Raw genomic sequence first — 15,805 nt, 5'->3', positions numbered from 1 at the left:
TTACTGAGGGCTCCCCTTACCTGGCAGTGCCGGTTCCAAAGGTTAAATTGTGAGGGGAGGTCCTGGCCCTCGGCCCCTCCACCTGTTGCCCCCGATCCGAGAGCCCAGGTCCCAGATCCCCGTCTCACAGTCCATCCTGTCCCTGGTGTGAGGTGTATGGAAACGCGAGTTCCCCACCCCCCCTTGCCGCCCCAGGATCAGTGTTTCCGGCGACACCTGGGCGCCGTCACCAGCCCTCTCTTCCGGGGCCGGAACTATGGTACCAGAGTCCACGTTTCCCGGCCGGTAGGGTGAGGAGGAAGCAGAGGCAGGACCGCGCTCACCACTACGAAAAGGAAGGGGGCGGGCTCTGCGCGCAGCATTTTGGGAACGCGTGGTATTCTGGGAGCGCGGGACCCGCCATTCCTTGGCTCACACCTTCGCAGTTGCTCGAGTTGCTGCCGCACGGGAAAGGAAGAGTAGGCCGGAGCCGGTGAGGTGAGGCTTGGGGCAGGCGAGGGTAGACCGAAGCACTTGTGAGGGTTCTGGGGCTGGAGAAGCACGCGCCGCCGAGGAGCTCTGGGAGGCTCGGGTAGAGAGAAGAGCGGGAAGCCCGGGTCACTCAAACATCAGCGCTGCCTCGCTAGCGCCTGGAAGTTCGTTCGCTTTTCCCCAAAGTACATGCCCTTCGCGTTCTGTACTTCTCCAGGCCATGTTTTTTCCCGAACATACAAGCAGTAGTGTTGAAATCATTTCTGGCAGACTTCCTTCGCCCAAGTCCCATCTGGGTAATATTTTTCAAAGTTGTTTGCATCTCTGCCTCCATCCCCTTTTCAGGCACTTATCCTCTCAATATTTTCCATATTGTTACAGAAGTTTTATCAAGTTTCCTTGCTCCTAAACTGTGTTTGAAAAAAATAAGCTGTGTTTGATCCATTTTATAAGTGCTTCTGCCTCTATATTGGGTCATTCCTTACCTATAATCCTGCAGTAGTTCCCCTCTGTTTCAGCATAAAATCAGACTCCTGAGGCTCCTCACCAAGGGTGACTGTCTTTCCTACCCTCATGTTCCCTTTCCTCTCTTGAACACACGTGATGTGTTTTAACCTTCAGTACTTGCTCATCTGGGAATACGAAAACTACTGCTTGTCTCTGAGTTGTATCAAGTCAGGTGATTGCCCTGATTATGTTTCTCCTCCAAGCATTTCCTGCCTGTGGCTCGTTGTCTCTTTGTGAACACTTTTGCTTTGAACCTTGATGAAGTAAGTGGGGGTCAAAGGGTACTTAATGGGTTGAATTAAATGCACAGCCCCTTCTAGATTTGCCTGGGTCCTTTTGTCTTTACTGCACTGCCCAGTACTGTAAGCACTAGCCACATGTGACCATTGACCACTTGAAATGTGGCTAATGTGACTGAGGGAGTAAATGTTTCGTTTTCATTTTATTTCACTTTAAGTTTAAATAGCTACATGTGGACCGTGGCTACTGTATTGGCTAGGTCTACATCATGGGTTCTCAAAGTGGTGTCATCCACATCTCTGGGTTGCCAAAAACATTGTATGGCATTTACATCTCAGCTCCCTGATGTACTGTGTACGCACACAGTATTGGTTACTGATTATCTGATGAAGATAAAGGGGCATATGGTAGCATGGAGGGAGATGGAAGGTACTTTCTTCTCATCCCATTAGCCTTCCCTCTCTCCAGCCCCCCATCCTTCCCCATCCCACATAAGTTCTTCAAGCTAGGAGTTAAGCATTTTTTCTGTACAAAATGGCAGCTTTGGCATTCTTACTAAGTTTGATGGAGTGTCAGGCCTTAAGGGAGGCATGATATGTGCCACATGACTTCTCAGGCTCTGAAAGATGAACTAACTGGTGTCTCTCTCACTGTAGAACTCTTTTCCTGCCAAGATGTCTATTGGTGTGCCGATTAAAGTCCTACACGAGGCTGAGGGTCACATCGTGACATGTGAGACAAACACCGGCGAGGTGTATCGTGGGAAGCTCATTGAGGCGGAGGACAACATGAACTGCCAGGTATCCTGCTTTCCACATGAGGTTATGGGGGAAGCTTGGGCCTCTCTATTGGAGCACAGAAAGATAGTGGTTGGAGGTCTTTTTGAAGTCCTTCTTGTTGAACAGTTGTTTACGGAGTGCCTGGTGTGTGCCAGGCACTGTTCTAGGTGTGGTGATGTGAGCATAAATAAGAGCCATTTGCAATATTTAACTTTGCCCTTTGTTTTCTCCATCCTATAATCATTTCCCATGTCTTGAGGACTTGTTTAAGAGAAGTGGCACTACTCCCTTTGGTAGAATTCATCAGATTCAGGGCCATTTTCCTTTTGCCCCTACATGCTTGCATAATGCTTTGCAGTTAGCAGAAGCTTCCACTCTTTCTTGGAGGAGGAGTCTCATTTGATTATAGCAACTATCTTGTGAGGTAAGCAGGTTCAGTGATAGTTTTGTCATCCATAAAATAGGATAAGATTAAAAGACTCATCTATTGAATGTCCTTCCGCTAATAAATGTTGGAGCAGCTTCCTGATACTGTGCCCTTCCCGTGGCACCGCTTTGCATTTTGCTAATAATCACATGAATTTATATAGCATTACTTTTGCAAGGTATATCAGCACACTTTTCTCCTTCATTCTTTAAACCATCAGTTCAGAACTTTGGTTTTGGAATCAGAGGTGTAGGGTTGGATCCTAATTATCTGACTTTAATCATGCTAATTGCCTCAGTTTCCTCATCTGTGAAATGGGACATAGATACCAAGACAGAATTAGTTGTGTGAGAGATTTATTGGGGGAAATGACAATGAAGGATAAAGGAGAGGGAGTAGGAGTAGGCAGGAGAGCTTTCAATCTATACTGGTCTGGTGCTGGGGAAAGGGAGAGGGAAAAGATAGGATTGAGTGGGAAGAGCCTTAGATGGTAGCATATCTCTGAAGAAGTCTCAGCCAACAAAGTTTGCTCATTAGAAGAAGTCTAAGCCTAAGAATTCTAGCATGGGGCAGAAACGGCCTGGCTCTAGGATGCCCACCGTGACCAGTCATTGGCTGGCAGTCTGGGGAGACTGACTTCAGGGCGAAAGCTGTGATTGATCCTACAGGTGGAAGCTGGAGGCTTTCAGCTCCCTCCGTGCCTCATAGCCTGACAACCCTTGAGGGGAGATCTGAGCAGTGCATTCTGAAGACTGCCACAGGGATAACACACCCTGGGGCCATTCTAGAAATCAAATGAGTTGTGTGTGTGCAGCAGCTAGTTCTTTGCCATGCACATTATACATATCCACGTATGGTTCCTGTTAATGTTTTTGATGTGAGAAAACTGAAGGTCGGAAAGAGAAAGTGACTTACCCAAGGTCACACTGCAGATCAGGTGTACTAACTATCATTGCTTCACAGGGTTCATTCATTTATTTGTGATCTCATCGTAGCTTTGAGCATCATCTTCCTGCCACCTTGACCAGCAAGTGGGGCCATTTCCCTGGTATTCAGGGAGATAGACACCTAGTGATTGCAGGTTTCTCTATTCAGTGTTTTTGTTTGTTTTAATGTTTATTTTTTGAGGGAGAGAGTGGTGGAGGAGAGGGGCAGAGAGAGAATCCCAAGCAGGCTCTGTGCTGTCATGCCCATGCAAGGTTCAGTTTTATGGACAATGAGATCATGACCTGAGCCAAAATCAAGAGTTGGATGCTTAACTTAACCACCTGAGCCACCCAGGCGCCCCTCTCTCTTCAGTGTTGATGCCATATGGGTAGATGATGTCGACTCTCTCAAGGTCCTGTGGGGCCTTGCCTACCTTGTCTTTGTGAGATACCCCTGTCATAGATCCAGTCCTCTGGTTTAAGCCATCCCCATCCATTTTAAGATACTTTATTTTGGTGAGTTAGAATGCAAGACTGGGGGTAGGGAATCTTAATGTGTTTATCCAGCTGCTTATTTGGACAACTCCTGAGCTTCCAGGGCCTCAGACTTCCCATTTGTAACATGAGGATGTCTGACCAGATCACCTTGGCGATCTCTCACATGTGGACAGTGTGATATAAAACATAGAGCCAGGTGATAGATCTCAAATCAGGTTGCAGCTTGCTATCCTGTGTGACTTGGGGCGAGCTTTGCACCTCTCACCCTCTGTTCCCTCCTTTCGAAATCAGGGATAAAAATAGCACCTCAGCCTCAGCATTATAGTGCTGAATAAATGAGTGAATGCATGTCAAATGGTGGGAGCCAGCCACTTGCTTCCCACCTATGTTAATCTGCTAGGGCTGTCATAACAAAGTTTCACACTGGGTGGCTTAAACCAGCACATTTATTCCCTCAGGGTTCTGGAAGCTAGAAGTTAGAGACCATGATGTCACATGGTTGGTTCTTCTGAGGGCCATGAAGGAAGGCTCTGTTCCAGGCCTCTCTCTCCTTGGCTTATAGATGCTTCTCTTCTTCCTGTATCTTCACGTGGTTTTCCTTTTGTGTCTGTTTCCTGTGTTGCATCTTATGAGGACACAAGTCACATTGAATTAGGGCCCACTTACCTCTGTAAGGATCCAGTCTCTAAATATGGTCACATTCTAAGATCCTGGGGTGTTAAGACTTCAACATATGAATCGGGGGTGGCTAGGATTCAGCCCATAACACCACCCGTGCCCAGATGCCGAGGCTTCACTGAGTTTACCTAAGCCTGGCTCACTGAATAAAACCAGTAGGCTGTGGCATAGCTAAATATACCATAGTAAACATAGCACAGTTCATTCACACATTCCCGGGATGTATAAGCCAGTGGCTCCTGCAGTACTCGCTGCTTTCCTTCCTTCCTGGCCCCAGTTAGTCTGCCCTTTGAGGGTGAGAGCATCCCCTTAGCACTTGCTACCCTTTGCTAGAGGGCAACTGGAGTTTAGTGTTTGCCATTTGATGTTGGGTTTTAATAGCATTTTTTATTGTAAAAGTGTGGTGAGTCACACACTACAAAGATTTGGAAACCAAATGAGAGAATCTCCCCACAACCACAATTGGCATGGACTTTTTTCCCCCTAGGGATGTGTCTTGGGTTTCTAGTATGTATTTTTTACTCTGCTTTCAAAAAAAATTAGAGGTGGTTCACAAAAAAACTATATGGTAAGGTAAAAATGGACACATAGGTCAAGGTACAGGTAACTTGGGGTAGACTGTAAAATGAAGCCAGCCAGGCTGTTAGTACCCAGAAATGTAAACGTGAATCCCTGTACATTTAATAAAGGTACATTCTGTTCTAAGCTACTTAAGAGTCCTGACAGAGGGAAATCAGCAGTTCTGAAATGCATGGTGTCCTTAAGATAAAATACCAGTTGTGCGGTTTTCCCTGGCGCTTGGATGTGGGAGACATTTTCCCCCTGGGCCTTAATGAAAGAGATATGGTTTTATATATAATGTTGTCAACAACGTCTCCAGACAAAATACACCTTGGGGCGCCTGGGTGGCTTAGTCAGTTAGGCATCTGACTCTTGATTTCGGCTCAGGCCATGATCTTACAGTTCATGAGATAGAGCCCTGTATTGGGCTCTGTGCTGATAGCACGGAGCCTGCTTGGGATTCTCTCCCTCTCTCCCTCTCTCCCTCTCTCCCTCTCTCCCTCTCTCCCTCTCTCCCTCTCTCCCTCTCTCCCTCTCTCCCTCTCCTCCCCCCTCTGTCTCTCTCTCTCAAAATAAATAAACATTAAAAAACAAAATAAAATGGGGCGCCTGGGTGGCTCAGTCAGTTGAGTGTCCGACTTCAGCTCAGGTCATGATCTCACGGCTCGTGAGTTCGAGCCCCACGTCGGGCTCTGTACTGACGATTCGGAGCCTGGAGCCTGCTTTGGATTCTGTGTCTCCCTCTCTCTCTGCTCTCCTCCACTCACTCTGTCTCTCTCTCTCTCAAAAATAAATAAGCATTTAAAACAAATTAAAAAAAAAAAAACAAAATAAAATACACCTTCTTTTTGGGTTCCTTGGGTATTTTTAATGTAGCCTGTTACCACAGTCCTTATTTGACATTGAAAATGTAACGTATGCAAGCGTTAATCCTATGATGCGCTCCCTGAGATGGTGCTCATAGGGTCAGAGGGTGTAGATGCTTCTTGGCATCTGAGGTTTGGCTGGAAAGGCTGGGAGCCTTGTCTTTCTCTTCTGTACCCCACAGCTGCAGGGCAGGCATGATCGTCTAGCAAGTGCTGTAGAATGTGGCATCATTATGGGTGACAGAGCCCTGCACGTGCTGCTGCGAGCATCTTCTATTGGCCCTGTGTGTATGGGGTGAGAAAGGCCTCTGTGGCTCTCCATGTAGTCTTGAGCTGATTTTTGTTTGTAGCAGAGATGGGACCTGATCCTGTCTCTTGCTCAGCCTGGTGATTTAATGCCAGAGGCCCCCAAATGGGAAAGTTTCTGTTTTTGGTTATGTGTACTTAACCGTGGTTTTGAAGCATCCTGTCTTTATTAAATGTTAAGGAGGGAACAAGGGGATTTTTCTTCAAAGTAAAAAAATATATATTTCTTAAGAAATAACCTTTCTAGTTAGATACTTGGTAAAATACTAAAAACAAAAAATGAGTTTAAGGTGAGGAATTATGAGTTGAAATAAGCACATCATTTTGATTTTATAGACTATCTATATTTATGTAACCTTTGGGGGGCAACTTTTATGGCTGGATTTTGTTAGGTATCCAGTGTGAGGGGTCCCTAGAGGTTCTTTTGTAGAGTCTTAGTGAATGCTAGACAGGTTCTCCCAGCTCGGCAACAGTCCGTATTCAGACATTTAGTGCATCTCATAATTTTTTTATGATGGAAGTTTATATTTAAACATATAAATAGCTTTTACAGTAGAAATGTTAATTTTCCAATTAAAAGTGGATGACCCAAGTCAAAAAATGGCTAATTAACAGAAGAAAATATGTGAAGTGGACATTTGACGTCTAAAAATAATGGCCTTATTATCAGACACGCAAATTGGGGAACAATAAGAATTTCTAAACTTAAAAGATGGCAAAATAAAATGAATAATTCTACCAAGGGTTCCTTACTAGTTTGCCAGTAGAAGTATAGATATGTTAAATGTTTAACATATGTCAATATAGAAGCAATAAGCACCTTTGGTGCTTTAATTCTGCTTCTAGAAATCAAAAATGGTGGACAGGGGTTTATATTGCAGTGCTGTTTTTGATGATGGAAACCTGAAAACAGACAATTTCCTTTTTTTTTTTTTTTTTAATGTGTTACTTATTTTTGAGAGAGAGACAGAGCACGAGTTGGGGAGGGGGGCAGAGAGAGAGGGAGACACAGAATCGGAAGCAGGTTCCAGGCTTTCAGCTGTCAGCACAGAGCCCCATGTGGGGCTTGAACCCACGAAGTATGAGATCATGACCTGAGCTGAAGTTAACGCTTAACCACCTGAGCCACCCAGACTCCCCAGCAACAGACATCTCTAATGAGTTAAATAAATTATGGTAAACAAATTAGGGGACGTTACAAAGAATATTATGCATCCAGTCAAAGAACATAGAAGAATATTTAACATCATGGGAAAATGCTGTTGACATAAGCGGGGAAAACAAATCTCCACAATGTGTTCCCAGTTTTATGAATATAAAAGCCAGATTATAAGTGATACATAAAAATGCATTAAGTTTTTGAGGAAAACCAAAGTGAGTAGTTCTCTTTTGGTGGGAATTAAATGTGATTAAAAAAATTTTTTTTAGCGGCTCAGTCTGTTGAGCATCTGACTCTTAATTTCGGCTCAGGTCATGATCTCAGGGTCGTGGAATGGAGCCCTGTCCCATGTTGGGCTCCAGCAGAGCCTGCTTAAGATTCTGTCTCCCACTTCCCCTCTTCCCAGTTTGTGTGCACATGTGTACGTTCTCTCTGTCTAATGTAAAAATTTTTTTGAAAGTTAAAAAAATTTTTTTTTGGTGTTTGGAGTGTTTGGGTGGCTCAGTTAAGCACCTCTTGATTTTGGCTCAGGTCATGATCTTAGGGTTGTGAGATTGAGGCCCGCGTCCATACTGCACTGGGCTGCTTCAGATTCTCTCCCTCTGCCCCTCCCCGCCTCACTTGGTTGTGCTTGCTCGCTCTCTAAACACAAAATTTTATTTAAAGTTCTTATTTATTTTTTTTTAGTAATCTCTACCAACAAAGGGCTTGAACTTATGACCCCCAGATCAGGAGTCACATGCTCTTCAAACTGAACCAGCCCTGTATGGGATTAAAATTTTTAAGAAAATTTCTTTTCATTTAAAAAAATGACAAGTATGAGTTAAGTGTATGATCATGAAGCACAGTAAATATTATTTAAAAAGAAGAATGTAGGGACACTTGGTGGCTCAGTCAGTTTAACATCAGACTCTTGATTTCGGCTCAGATCATGATCTCATGGTTCATGAGTTTGAACCCCTCATCAGGCTCTGTGCTCTCCCCCTTCCTGTCTTCTCTACCCCTCCCCTGCTCACTCTTTCTCAGTAAATAAATTAAAAAATAATATTAAATAAAAATAAGAGGGTATGCAGTTAGTAGATAAATAAATCCTGGCATTCTAATATACAGTATAGTGATTATAGGCAGCAAAACTGTATCATAAACATTAAATTTGCTAAGGTACTAGATCTTACTAGTTTTCATCTGTAGAAGAAATGATAATTATGTGACATGATAGAAATGTTAGTTAATGCTACCATAGCAGGCATACTGCAATATAAATGTTATCAAATCAGTGTACTGTGTATCTTAAACTTCGGCAATGTTATATATAAATTATATCTTGATAAAAGGACCAAAACCAAAAATAGGAGGGTAACGGTCAAACCCAAAATTTCACTGTTCTTTTTTTTTTTAATGTTTATTTATTTTTGACAGAGAGAGAGAGAGAGACAGAGCATGAGTGGGGGAGGGGCAGAAAGAGAGGGAGACACAGAATCTGAAGCAGGCTCCAGACTCCAGCTGTCAGCACAGAGCCCGATGCAGGGCTTGAATTCACGGACTGCAAGATTATGACCTGAGCCAAAGTTGGTCGCTTAACCAACTGAGCCACCCAGGAGCTTCTTCACTGTTCTTAAAGTAACATAATTCCTGGAAATCTTGGTGAGAGAAGGTGATAGAGTTCAGAGACTGCAGGAGCTGAAATAATGCTTTGGGGACTTTGGCATGACCACCCTATCACTGACTGGACTGTTCAACTCCCCCCCGCCCTCCCCACACTATGGCATAATGGTCTGTAGGATAATGGCCTGTGCATGAGTTCTTCGTGTAAAAATGATAACCTGAAAGAAGCCCTCACATGATTGTCATTAGCCAACTGCCTAGAGTTAATATCAGGAAGTTCTTGAAATTTCTGAATGCAGTGTGTTTGGGAATTTCTTCAGATACCTAGTTGTCTAACTAGAAGGAAAAACTATTTATCTAGATGTAATCTGTACATACAGTATTTTCCTCTGTGTACTGTTCAGTTCAGGATCACATACTGCGCTTAGTTATCAGCTTGCTTTGTGCTTCTTTTGTCTGGGACAGTTCCTCTGCTTTTGCTTTTCACAGCATTGATGTTTTTGAAGAATAGGGCCAGTTACTTGTTTTAGAATGTCTTTTAATTGGAGTTTCTCTGGTGTTTTCTCATGATTACATTTGGGTTTTTTTTTTTTTATTTGTTTGTTTTGGCTGTTACTGTGTAAGTGATTTCTCCTTCTCAGGGTGTCACTTGGAGGCCCAAACACCTGTTTGCCCTTTATTGGTGATGTTAACCTTGATCATTTGGGTGAGGTGTCTTGTGGTCTCTCCACTGTATATTCTTTCTTCGTTTTGCAACTAATGAGAATTTTGTGGGGGAGATTCTTTAAATAAATACCGTGTGTATTCGGTTTCTCATTGGCACCTCCACCCCCCCCCCCCCATTTAGCATTCAGTGAGGATTCTTGAATGAAGATGCTTGAATCTTTGTACTATGATGGTTGCAAAAGAATGGTTTTTGTTTTTAACTCCATCATTCTTTATTTACTAGGTCTACCATATGGAAGAGCCTTTCCTTATCCCCCGTTTATCCATTTATTATCAGTTTCTGTTTATGGGTTTCTGTTTCATTAAATGGATTATAATCTGTTACTGTCATTGCTTTGCTTGAATTATCCCAAATTGGTCCAGAAGCTGGCTCCTTTTAGTGTGTCCTGGCCATTTTGGGAGAGCATGTACTTAACCTTCCAGAACAAGATGTATGTTACAGGCTCATCTTTTACTTCCCTATCCCAAGTCTTAATCAGCCAGTTCTTCAGGTAGGTTTGGTTTCTTTTTGGTTGGGAGTAAAATTTAAAAACCAAGATCTGGGTACTATTAAATATTTTAAAAGTCTTAGTTTAACTTGTCAAGCTGGGACCTGTCTCCAGAAGGCTGTGTGCTTAATAGTACCAGAAGCTTCCATTCATTTATTCTATACCAGGTGCTATGGTAGTGTTTTTATGTGCAATAGATCTTTCGCAGGACTTCTCTGAGGACAAGCTTCCAGATGCCCAGAGTGACCAAACATGGAAGAAGCAGATCTAAACCTGTACCTCTTAGCCCCAGATCACTGGTCTTAACCACAGTTTCTGAAGATGAGGTGTAGAGTAAACCTGCTAGAGCCTGTTGCCTCTAGGAGTGTCAGATTTCAGGCAGGAAGTTGAGTAGAAGGGATCAGAACAAAAGAGGGAGGCTCTGCTATTAATGGTAGGGGAGGGGACCAGACACTTGTTGAGTGCTTGCTATGTGTCCCACAACATGGATATTGTGATCAGTGACCCCAAGGCACCCCAACATTGCTTTCCTCTTGGACCTGGATGTGTGAGGAAATTCCCACAATTTTGACTGTACTAAGATCTCTCTCCCAAGATGTCATTTCAGTTAGGGACCTGGTTTATGCTACCTGTGTTTCATGTGGCTGTTTGGGAAAGTTGAGTAAGGTAGGTGTTTCTGCCTGACTTTCACTGAAACTTAGTTCACTCAAGTTGTTGCCTTTGGCTTGTGATGCCAACATAGCTCAGGCTTATTAACAAGCTGTGTGGGTGGGCGAGACTGTGGGGCTTTATAACAGTGCAGCCATTTCTTTGTGGGTTGCTGCAGGGGGTGCATGAGAGCAGTAGCCGACCTGGTCATTATTAGGGTTGTCATAGGAGTCAGTTGATGCTGGACCCTTTCCTGCTTCAGCCAGGACAGTTTGTCTTGTTGGTCTTACAGAACACCCTCTGTCGGGGATTTTCAAAGTGGGTTGGGGAGGTTTTGACAAAGGAATGGGTGAGATGTACTGGGATGTGCTGGAGAAGTAGCTTAGCAATAGCACAGCCTCCAAAATAGATGTCTTAACTGTCATTTAGATTCATTATTTACTGAGTTTCTAATATATACTAGGTAATAGGGACATCATTTAGACATATTTGTCTCATTTGACTTGTTCCTTAATTATTGGAGGAAGTAAGTGGTGATCTGATGTATCGTTGAAGAGTGTGAGTTTAGAGTTAGATAGACCTGAATTCAGGTCCTGTCCAGGCCACACAGGGGCAGTGTGACCTTAGGCAGGAGAATAGAGTGGGTAAAGGTGTGGCCTCTGGGGACAGACCTGCCTCTGTGGCTGTGCTGCTTCATCTCTCTAGTGGAGATGATGATGGTATCCATCTTGTAGAATTGTGTGATTTATTTGAGTTATGATGTGAAATTGCCTGGGACACTAATAAGTGCTCCGTAAAAGTTGGGTTTGTTATGTTGTATTTTCCTCCCTTTGTGGATGAGTGAACTGAACCTGGAGACTTACCCAGAGTAACATTTCTAACAAACGGCAGGGCCAGTTCTCAAATATAGGTTCTCAGTCCTATTCTGTCTGCTCCAGAGTCATGGGCGTGTCTGGTATTTGTGAGCCTGGGTCAGACCCAGGTTTCTCAAGTAGTTTAACCATCCCTGGTGTTCATTTGTGACATCAGAGGTTATGGTATTCTTCAAGGCAAGAACAGGATGGCAAGGATTTAGAACCTGTGTGGTAATTTGTTAAGAAACTGGGGATGTTGAGCCTGGAACAGAAGATTTATGGGAAACTTGAGACCTGTTACCCCTGAGGATGGAACAAGGGCAGTGGGTTGAAGTTCTGTAAACTGTTCCACTGCACAGATTTAGCAGGATGGCCCTAGAGTGTTGTTACTCTTTTTTCACCCTGGATGTTCTTGCAGAGGCTGGGTGGCCAGTTAGCACTTGAAAAGGAATGTAAAGGTGGCAACAAACCAGTCAGAAATCTGGGAGACAGCATCTCTCTTTACACTGTGGGCTTTGACCTATACTGAATAAATTATAATACTCTTCGATCCAAAAGATTCAAAATAAGCTACTTTTTGTGGGAAACATCGTATCTGTTAAGGTTGGCACTGGCAGGTTTGTGGCACCCTTCTATGCCAAGCCAGTCTGCCATGTGGTTTCCCCTCTAGGGTCCCTGTCTCTCCATCCCATAGCTTATGCATGTTGGCATATTGATCTTTCCAATGTGCTGCCTTAACCCTGTCCACCCTCCCTCTTTCCACAAACTTAAGTGACCCCCATAGTCTCTATGGTGATGACTCTGTCCCCTGTCCCCTTGCTCTGCTCCAGTTCTCGTGTCCTATGGGTTGGTGCCCAAGTGTTGTGTCTCTCAGTGCAGGCTCTTGCCTCACACCTTCCCCATTATTCTGGACCCTTCATACAGGCATCACCACCTATACTTCTCCATTCCTAGTCACTGAAGCTAAAGAGGCTCTATTTTGCCTTCTTGAATATGCAGTCTGGGAGGGTAAGAGCTGCCTCTGGTGCACACTCATGACCTTCATGGTCCCTTTGCAATCTGTGTGCCGGACAGATGTAAGAGAGGACACAGTTTGGACAGGCAGTTCAGAGCTGTTTAAATTATAGTTTTTTTTTTACCATTGAGAGCCCTTCACATGCTGGCAGGGGAGGCAGTATAGCAGAGTTAGGGCTCTGGAGTCAGGCCAACTGGGTTTGAGTCTGGATCCTTTCATTCTGGCTGTTGGACTTTAGACAAGTGCTTTAGTTTTATGTGTGTTTTTGGTTTTTTTTTTTGTTTTTTTTATCTGTAAAATTGGGAATACTCATACCTATCCTGGAGGTGCTATGAGGATCATATATGTGAAGTTCTTTGCACAGTCCCTCGCACACGTCGTAGGTCCTCCTATTTCCCTGGCTTTGCCTGGCTCCTTCATTTCATGATGTTAGTTTGTGCGTTTCTGGACTTGCCCTCCCACCACCCAAGGCTCCCCCTCTTTGTGTGTCCTTGTTCTCTGCTCATGCTGTTGGCCCTTACTGATTCCCTTCCAGATGTCCAACATCACAGTTACATACAGAGACGGCCGAGTGGCACAGCTGGAGCAGGTGTACATCCGTGGCAGCAAGATCCGTTTTCTCATTTTGCCTGACATGCTGAAAAATGCGCCTATGTTAAAGAGCATGAAAAATAAAAACCAAGGCTCAGGGGCTGGCCGGGGAAAAGCTGCTATTCTGAAGGCCCAAGGTATGTGCTCCTCATGCACTGGTTTTAACATATGTGTTTGTCATGTATCTTTTAGGAAAGGGCCCTGTTAATTGCCTGGGCATAGGGTGGACTTCAACTTCAGCCATGTCTACATCTGTCACCCTGCAGGCTTGGGGCCCACACCTGTGAAGATCTGGGGGCTTTATCTCACCTTCTCTGTCTTGCCTCACCTGATCACATTCTTAAGGCTTATTCAAAATCCAAAGTGCCTCCTTAGAAAAAGGAAGGGGACTCCTATCTTAAATGAGAGAGTAGATAAGTCTCCTATAATGAATTTCTGGGAGGCCCTTTGTTTCCAGAAATTCTGTCCAAAGAGTTTGGGGGAAGCTTGCTCTTACCTAGTTTGCTGAGCAGGGGCACTGTAGTTTGGATTAGCTGACTTCTGAAGCAGTGGGGCAACAGTTCCCAGAGAAGCTGGGGGTGTTTGTTGACACCCAGTATGCATGGGGGGAAATGCTGATGATAGGGATCCATTTTCATATAAGAAATAAGCAGTTTTAAGCCATCTTTACCCATTAAAGGGACTGAACTTCTGTTTTCGAATATTCTTGTATTTGAAAATAAATCCTTCCTTTCAGCATGTCCCCAGTGACCCAGTGACCTTCCTTAGTCTGGCCTTTCTTTTAGGTCAGCCTAGTCAGAGGTTTTATGTTTGGGTCCATGAAAAGCTCTGCCATGATGATTATCTAGAAAGCAAGTGTATTCGTTAGAAAATGTATGTCAGTAGAAAGATTTATAGTGCAGGAAAGTCACTGGATTCTCCATCAGTGCTTTTGTTGCTATGCATATTTTATATATGAGGTAGCTTTTGAGTTTAAAGATGTAAGAGTAATCCTTTAAAATGTCCTTCAAAAAAGCTGATCAGAGAATCTCCTTGCCCTTCCTAGGTAAGTGGCATTTGTGGGCAGGTAGAACCAGAAGCTCTGGACCTTTGTCCTGGTGAAGGAATGGTTTTCAGGAATACTGGCTTTCTTACTAGAACTGCTTTTCTCTCTGCTTTCTCAGGGAGGCCTGCCCTCATTGTCACTGTATAACTACACCACCTTCTCTAACAAAAGTTCAGCCCAGTAGTTGTGCACTAGAAGGCACGTGGCAGTGAGTTTACCCAGGCCCATTGGCCTCTGCCTGGGTCATCTGTGCTGCCAATCCCTTGCTGTAGTCCCATCAGCTTGTCGCTGGGTTCTTGGGTGACTTCCTTCCCCCTTCAGGTCGGCTCCAGGCTCTATAAGTGGGAAGAGGGGTGAGACTCCGATTAGCAGCCATCAGAATATTTTCACGTGTCCTTCAAAGCCACTGGTTCTCTCCTAGAACTCTTGGGGTCATAGACAACAGCAGCTTATTATGTCTATGTCCTTATGGGGTGTGGTTTTGCTTTGCTATTACGAAACGTTTTATATTTCAGGGTAGCTCAAAAAAAAAAAAACCTGCCACCCAGATTTAACAGATGTTTAGCATTTGTTTCAGAATTTTAAGTGTGAATTAAATTCATCTGTCATGTGTTATTACCTCACCCTAGGCCAGCTCTGGGAATTCATCTTTTCTTTGGTTCTCACACTTGCTTCCCAAACCACCTTAGCTTTCAACACACTGACTCCTGGCCTCTTGTTGAGAGCAGGACTGGATTGGAAGGCAGGAGTTTGGTGCACCCTCCAGCTCTGATGTCAGGCGTCAGTCCCCAGGCAATGGGGAAATGACATGTGGTGGGCATGGTGTTGGACTAGGTGGCCTTCCAGGCCCTTTCCTGTGTCAGTGTCCAAGGAAGGGCTCTGGCTGTTCTGTGGCATGAGCACTCACTGACTTCACTGACCTGGCCTTTTCCTTTCTTTCCTACCTTTCAGTGGCTGCAAGAGGAAGAGGACGTGGAATGGGGCGTGGAAACATCTTCCAGAAGCGAAGATAAATTTATCTGTTGAACTGAACTTTGTCGTTATTTTTTCCCTTAGGTTGTCTGGGTTCAGGGGGGTGTATGCTTATGTATATGTTCTAGGTTTTCTTTTGACATCTTTCTCTTTAGAGCAGAGGAAATGTTAAACTAAATAAATATGGTGGTGATTGTTTGTTTTGTTTTGTTTTTGAAAAAATAAGGACTGTCTGTTCATTTTGGAGTTTGTGTTCTGTTTGCTTTGGCAGCAAGTTAAATTTTGACACCCTGGAAGGTGTCCTGGGAGAATGCTAGTACTTTGAAATCACATAGTTATTGATAAGAGTTTAAGCTGCTGTTCCAGGCCAGTTGCCGGTTAAACCCATGGAAAAACTCCAAGAACACACAGACGGTCTTGTTGGTCTTTAGACACAGGCACTT

At 44.1% G+C, this 15,805-nt stretch overlaps 1 protein-coding gene across 1 annotated transcript; it reads left to right on the top strand.

Moving 5' to 3' along the window:
- The first annotated feature begins 344 nt into the window (after nt 1-344).
- SNRPD3 (small nuclear ribonucleoprotein D3 polypeptide) lies at nt 345-15,560 on the top strand. Its single transcript, XM_053902140.1, has 4 exons — nt 345-477; nt 1,875-2,018; nt 13,290-13,482; nt 15,342-15,560. The coding sequence occupies exons 2-4, from the start codon at nt 1,893-1,895 to the stop codon at nt 15,401-15,403; spliced, it is 381 nt and encodes a 126-aa protein (XP_053758115.1). The 5' UTR covers nt 345-477; nt 1,875-1,892; the 3' UTR covers nt 15,404-15,560.
- The last annotated feature ends 245 nt before the right edge of the window (nt 15,561-15,805 follow it).

This window comes from Panthera pardus, unplaced genomic scaffold (assembly GCF_024362965.1).
Source record: "Panthera pardus isolate Hobbes unplaced genomic scaffold, ASM2436296v1 HiC_scaffold_15, whole genome shotgun sequence".
Classification (NCBI taxonomy): domain Eukaryota; kingdom Metazoa; phylum Chordata; class Mammalia; order Carnivora; family Felidae; genus Panthera; species Panthera pardus.
Note: the sequence above shows the minus strand (reverse complement) of the source record. Positions and strands in the feature narration are given on the sequence as shown.

Bases quoted from the DNA above. Each gene is read 5' to 3' on its own strand.
- SNRPD3 (XM_053902140.1), top strand. From the start codon at position 1,893: ATGTCTATTGGTGTGCCGATTAAAGTCCTACACGAGGCTGAGGGTCAC. The intron at 2,019-13,289 runs GTATCCTGCTTT...ATTCCCTTCCAG, and splicing joins AGGACAACATGAACTGCCAG to ATGTCCAACATCACAGTTAC. The intron at 13,483-15,341 runs GTATGTGCTCCT...CCTACCTTTCAG, and splicing joins TGCTATTCTGAAGGCCCAAG to TGGCTGCAAGAGGAAGAGGA.